The sequence below is a fragment of the Cryptomeria japonica genome, chromosome 3, assembly GCF_030272615.1.
Source record: "Cryptomeria japonica chromosome 3, Sugi_1.0, whole genome shotgun sequence".
Lineage (NCBI taxonomy): Eukaryota > Viridiplantae > Streptophyta > Pinopsida > Cupressales > Cupressaceae > Cryptomeria > Cryptomeria japonica.
This window is the reverse complement of record NC_081407.1, coordinates 766,332,507-766,338,382: the sequence shown is the minus strand read 5'-3', so window position 1 is coordinate 766,338,382 and position 5,876 is coordinate 766,332,507. Positions and strand designations below refer to the sequence as shown.

Genomic DNA, 5,876 nt, shown 5'->3' with positions numbered 1-5,876 from the left:
GTGCAGGTGGTCGTGGGCGTAGAAGGGGTCGAGGCCATGCTTCAAGGGCCTAATTCATGCTGCTGGTTTTTTCAAAAAACAGAGAGATATGAATCCCTTTTCTTTTTTGTCATTAAGCTCTGTATAGACAAAAACTTGCTAATCTGCAGAGACTGTTTGAAGTTTTTTTTAGTTTGCTCATGGTGGTCAATACTGTTTCGTTTTTTGGTGGTTTAACCACTATCCTGATCAGCAAGGATCCTTTTTTATTTTATTTTGTTAAAAGCAACTTTTATTAATATAAAATTTTTGCCTCTTTATCGATTAAAAAAAGAATAGCCAAAACGTAACATAAAATAATCAATGTGATATATTTCTATCACATTGCCAAACAAGACAGCTCTTCGGTACTAATAGAGAAAACTCAAGACTAATGGCTAGGTAATATCTGGCAATTTGTAGTAGCGACAGATCTTTAATGCAGTTGAAATGATGTTTTTATTTATTTTCATTATCATAAAGGCTAAATTATGATGGCACCCACCCAGCTGCAAGCACCCAAACACTCACAAATATTGAAAAGGTGTGGGCATTTTAATTACCAATAGCACTCATAAAACACTCACATGGTCAAACACACATATCTTATCAAATTCATATAATGACCATATACAAGAACATACATAAACAAAGAGTGCAAACAGATTTAATGAGCAACATTTGATTATTTCAAATCTGAAAATTAGACATTTACAATCATTACACGACATTCAGGGAAATCTGAGCCAAAATCTACATTCCTTTGTTTTCCCTTTGATCTCACATGTTCACCCTACTCTCTCCTCTGTATACTGGTAACCCTTCTCTGCTCTCTTTTTCCCCTTTTCTTCTTCTCTGTCTTCGTTGCTGCTCTATTCTTGTCTTCTCTCTTTCCCCTTCTCTTCTTACTTGTCTTCCACACTGCTACTCTGTTCTTGTTTTTAAAACCAAAATCCCCCAAAAATAATTTCTAGAAACTTCCCCAACATCACGCCTAAATTGCTGTAACGTCCAAAAACTCTTCATAAATGCTTGTCATTTTAATTTTTTTTTCAGTTTAAAACTTCCGCTTAGGCTTCTGCATTAACATTTTCCAGTTGTTGCTCATCTATTAACCTGTACAAGGGTTCTTGCAGCTCAAAAGAAACAGAAAGAAATTCAGATTTAAAAAAAAATACAACTCATACTGTACGATGGTGGTTGAGGTCAACAAAATAAAACAAAACAAAAGCCTCCATTATGATGCTCCTGCATCAATTTAAAGGCTATGTGCTTGTATCTGAATATAGGTCTAAAAGATTTGAATAAATTTTTCAGGCAACATCATATAGAATGAACCATCTTTTAAAGCTATTCCAAACTATTCAAACAAATTCAGAAATAGATTATCTTCAAATCCTTGTTCATAATTTATTCTCTCTAGATATGAGTATTCATATTTGTTACAACATTTGGATCGATCTCATCTTTTTGATGTTGAAGAATGATGAGTATCGAGGAGAAAAGGGAAAAAAAGTTCTTAAAATTCTGCAAAAATAGAGAGGAAGTTCCATGGATAATATTTACACATTTTTCGACACATATAAACATATGCATGCACATGACTTGGAACATCTTACTTGTTTAATGAATTACAATATGAATTTTGCAGCTTGTAAAAGATGATAAACTTTAGCTAACATAGAAAACCAAAAGTACTTGATGGAACTCAAAACATCTAAAATGTAGAACTTCGACTATCTGATGCTGATAATAGACTTGAATTGGTATTGCGTAAGAGGTCTGATATAGTAGATGTTAAATTGGAAGAGGCTTCATTTCCCACCAAATACGTCTTGATGTTCTCCAAGGCCCTGGCTACATCTCTCATGGAGGGTCGTTCTCTTGGCGATTCATTGGTGCATAGCAAACCAACATGAATGAATGAAAGAAGAAATCCATTTTCTTCCATGCTTGAATTCATATCCCTCAGCAACCTACTATCAGCAATCTCTGCCACTCTATCAGGAAAAGCTGACCTCACCCACTTTTGCAAGCTCAGGTCTCCCACAAACATGTCATCACTTGGCCTCTTCTTTGTAACCATCTCTAATATCAGAATTCCATAACTGTAAACATCTCCCTTTATAGAAACACTCCCGCCCAATCCATACTCTGCAACCAATTTTGTTCACGAAATTCTTAAAAAACTACTAAGGAAAAGGTTAATGCCAATGCAAACATAATTAAAAAACCATTACCTGGAGCAATATAGCCAATAGATCCCTTGAGGGCAAATGTTGCTGTACTCAATGAATCTGTGGAATTTGGAGTGGTAATTAAACGGGATATACCAAAATCAGTCACAAAGGCTGTCATATTGGCATCCAGGAGCACATTGCTAGGTTTCAAATCACAGTGAACAATTTGCATTGGACAATCATGATGTAAATATTCCATGCCATGGGCTACATCTATAGAAATGCTCAAACACACACTCAATCCCAATTCAAAAAAGTCCTGATCATCTCTGTCAGAATACAAATGCTTTTCCAAGCTCCCATTTGATGCATATTGAAGAACCAAACCTTTCAAGCTAGGGTAGTAGAAAGCACTTATGATTCTGATGAGGTTGCGGTGCCTGATCCTACCTAACACTCTGCATTCTGTGTTAAAGCTCTTATGAGATTCCTCATTGTGTAAATTAAGAGCCTTGATGGCAACTATCTTACCATCCCTCAAAATGCCTTTATAGACTGATCCAAAGTTACCCACTCCAAGCAAGTTTGACTCCTCAAATCCAGATGTTGCAGTTACAAGATCTTGATAAGAAAATTTTGGATAGCCGAGCCTTTGAAAAAAAGAGTTTGAGGGATGCAATAGTTTTCTTGAAAGTTTATGCCTCCATAGCATTCCTATAATGAAAGAGACTAATAATAAAGCAATGGTTCCAACAACTGATAAGACAATTTTTATCAGGAGTGAATGCTTTTCCCGGCTCTGCTTTGGGCATGGAGGTAATGAATAATTACTTGGGCCACAGAGGCCAAGGTTTCCCTCAAACAATGTTATAACAGTTCTGTTCGGAAACAGCCCTCCTTCTGGAATTTGACCTGACAATTTATTGAAAGAAACATTCATGTAGTTAAGTACTTTTAGTCTTCCAAGAGACATTGGTATTGAACCTGACAAAAAGTTGGCAGAAAGATCCATTTCTTGGAGATTTTGTAATTTGGATAGTGAATCTGGTATTGGACCATCAAAGGCATTGTGGGACAGATTTAGATGCTCTAGTTCAGTGCAATCTCCTAGAGCATTTGGAATCACTCCATTAAGTCGATTTCCAGAGATATCAATGGCTTGAGCCTTTACAATTTTACTCATCTCCTGTGGCAAGAACCCTTCAAGAGAATTCCACGAAAGATTGAGATAGAATTGTAGGTTTTGAAGGCTGACAATGACTTCACGAGGTATGCTTCCCCGCAGCTTATTGTAAGAGAAATCAAGGAGCTCCAAATTCCGACATCCATTTAAACTAACAGGGATCTCACCCGATAAGTTGTTGTGCTGAAGATGAAGACGCCTAAGCTGTTGGGGGCTACAAAGGGACTCTGGTATTTTTCCAGCTAGTTGGTTTTTACTAAGATCCAAGAGTCCGAGATGTTGCATTTGACCTATCTCACTTGGAATTCTTCCATCTAATTTGTTCCCATTCAGATACAATCTTTCCAAGAAGCGGAAGTTTTTAATTGCAGGTGGAATATTGCCACTGAAAAGATTACTGCCTAAATCTAAGAAGGTTAAATTTGTCAGATTGGCTATTTGCTGAGGTATGGTTCCACTAATCATGTTGTGGGATAAATTCAGGCGAGAGAGATTGGAAGACAGTTGGCCGATGGATGGAGGTAATATACCAGTGAAATGATTGTCTGACACATCTATTAATTCCAAGTGGGAACAGTTTGTGAGAGCATTCAGAAAGTCCAATGTGCTTCTCCTGGTACTAACAAGTTGATTCTGGCTTAGATAAAGCACGGTAAGGAGGCTCAACTTACCAAGTTCCATTGGCACTATTCCATCGAGCCGGTTTTGAGTTACTGTAAGTGTGTCGAGTCTGGAACAATTTCCAATTGAATTTGGTATGTTTCCACTAAGCTGATTTGCCCATAAACTGAGGTATGTCAAATTGGAAAGCTTGTTACCAATGTCCCATGGAATATGCCCACTTAGCTGGTTTTGATATAAAATTAATTCGTTCAATTTTGAGAGATTTGTTAAAGAGGAAGGAATACTGCCTGATAGGTGATTTTCACTCATGTGTAGCTCATGTAGGTGAGTGAGCATGCCCAGTTCAGGAGGAATAGTACCTGTGAGATCATTATCCTCCAAATACAAAAGAACTAAAGAAGACATATTTTTGAAAGAACGGGGAATTTTACCGGTGAGACTGTTTCCTCCCAAGTAAAGGTTCTTCAAAGCTGTGAGGCTACTCAGCCCGGGCGGAATGCTGCCTTGCAGTTGGTTATAGGAGAGCGCCAAGTCATACAAACTGCGGCAGGCGGACAGAGTAGGCGGAATGGTTCCATGCAATTGATTGCGGTGGAGCCAGAGTAGCTGCAGACGGGGAAGTTCACCGAGTTGAGGTGGAATGGTGCCTGACAGCTGATTCCTATAAAGAGAAAGGTCCTTTAGTTGAAGCAGGGCTCCCAATTCAGGGGGAATGGTACCTGTGAGATCATTCTCTTCCAAATACAGTTCAACTAAAGCGGACAGATTTGCTAGAGAGCGAGGAATGGTACCTGTGAGATTGTTTGATCCCAGGTAAAGGTTTTTCAAGCTTGTGAGGCGATTCAACTCGGGTGGAATGCTGCCTTGCAGTTGGTTATAGGAGAGCGCCAAGTTATACAAACTGCGGCAAGCGGAGAGAGAGGGCGGAATGGTTCCTTGCAATTGATTGCGGTAGAGCCAGAGTAGCTGCAGATGGGGAAGTTGGCCGAGTTGAGGTGGTATGGTACCAGTGAGGGCATTGTTGGAGAGATCAAGGGATCGAAGAAAAGAGATATTCGCCAGTAGAGGAGAGATGATGCCATGTAAGTTCATGCTGGATAAATTGAGGGCGACGACAAAGTGAGAAGAGAGATTGCAGGTAACGCCAGTCCAATTGCAGAGGGGGCGATGGGAAGTCCAGTCGGTCAGGGAAATGTTATTGTTGTTCGAAATGGCCGTTTTGAATTGCAAGAGCAAATATTGTTGTTGTTGTTGTGAGTTATCATTGAGAGAATGAGGAAGAGCAGAGATTGAAATGATGGAAAGCATTAAACAGAAGAACAAGAGAGGAGCCATGGTAGAGCAAACTAGAGCAGAGCAGAGCAAAACAGGACAAGAGCAGCACAAACGCACAAGGCAGTCTATAAAGTTGTACAACTCCACGTTAGTCGAATTTTAAAATTAAGGCAATACATAAATTAGGTCTGTAAGATGAGAAACAAGTTAATTAATTAAGCACACGGTGTTTTACAATTGCAGGCTCGTTGATTTTTAAAAAGTTATTTCCTTGTTAGAGTTTAATTTCCTGGTGATATTATGGTGGATGCATATTAGTTATTACTGCTCTTTTAACATCATGGGGATAGTATTTTCTAATATCTTGGCTGTGTGAGGCATTATATAAAATTGACATTGAAAGAAAAATGAGATAATAATAAATTGGACTTTAACGTAAGAAGTATAGGTAGGTGTATATTCTTCAATATTTAATGGTGTGGTTAAAAGAAAGATATATCATAGCAAAGTCAAAAAGACGAGTCTTGTTACATCTATTAAATAAATTTATTTTAATGTTAGTTTTATTTTATATTGTATAATTATATTAGGTGAAG

General features: G+C 38.2%; 1 protein-coding gene across 1 annotated transcript; it reads right to left on the bottom strand.

The window, feature by feature from the left end:
* Positions 1 to 1,441: 1,441 nt before the first annotated feature.
* LOC131038289 (receptor kinase-like protein Xa21) lies at positions 1,442 to 5,375 on the bottom strand. Its single transcript, XM_059218568.1, has 2 exons — positions 2,259 to 5,375; positions 1,442 to 2,172 (listed from the first exon to the last, which is right to left on the bottom strand). Exons 1-2 carry the CDS (start codon positions 5,338 to 5,340, stop codon positions 1,736 to 1,738), a joined length of 3,519 nt encoding a protein of 1,172 aa, XP_059074551.1. The 5' UTR covers positions 5,341 to 5,375; the 3' UTR covers positions 1,442 to 1,735.
* Positions 5,376 to 5,876: the final 501 nt, after the last annotated feature.

Bases quoted from the DNA above. Each gene is read 5' to 3' on its own strand.
- LOC131038289 (XM_059218568.1), bottom strand. From the start codon at position 5,340: ATGGCTCCTCTCTTGTTCTTCTGTTTAATGCTTTCCATCATTTCAATC. The intron at 2,173-2,258 runs GTAATGGTTTTT...AATTGGTTGCAG, and splicing joins TATTGGCTATATTGCTCCAG to AGTATGGATTGGGCGGGAGT.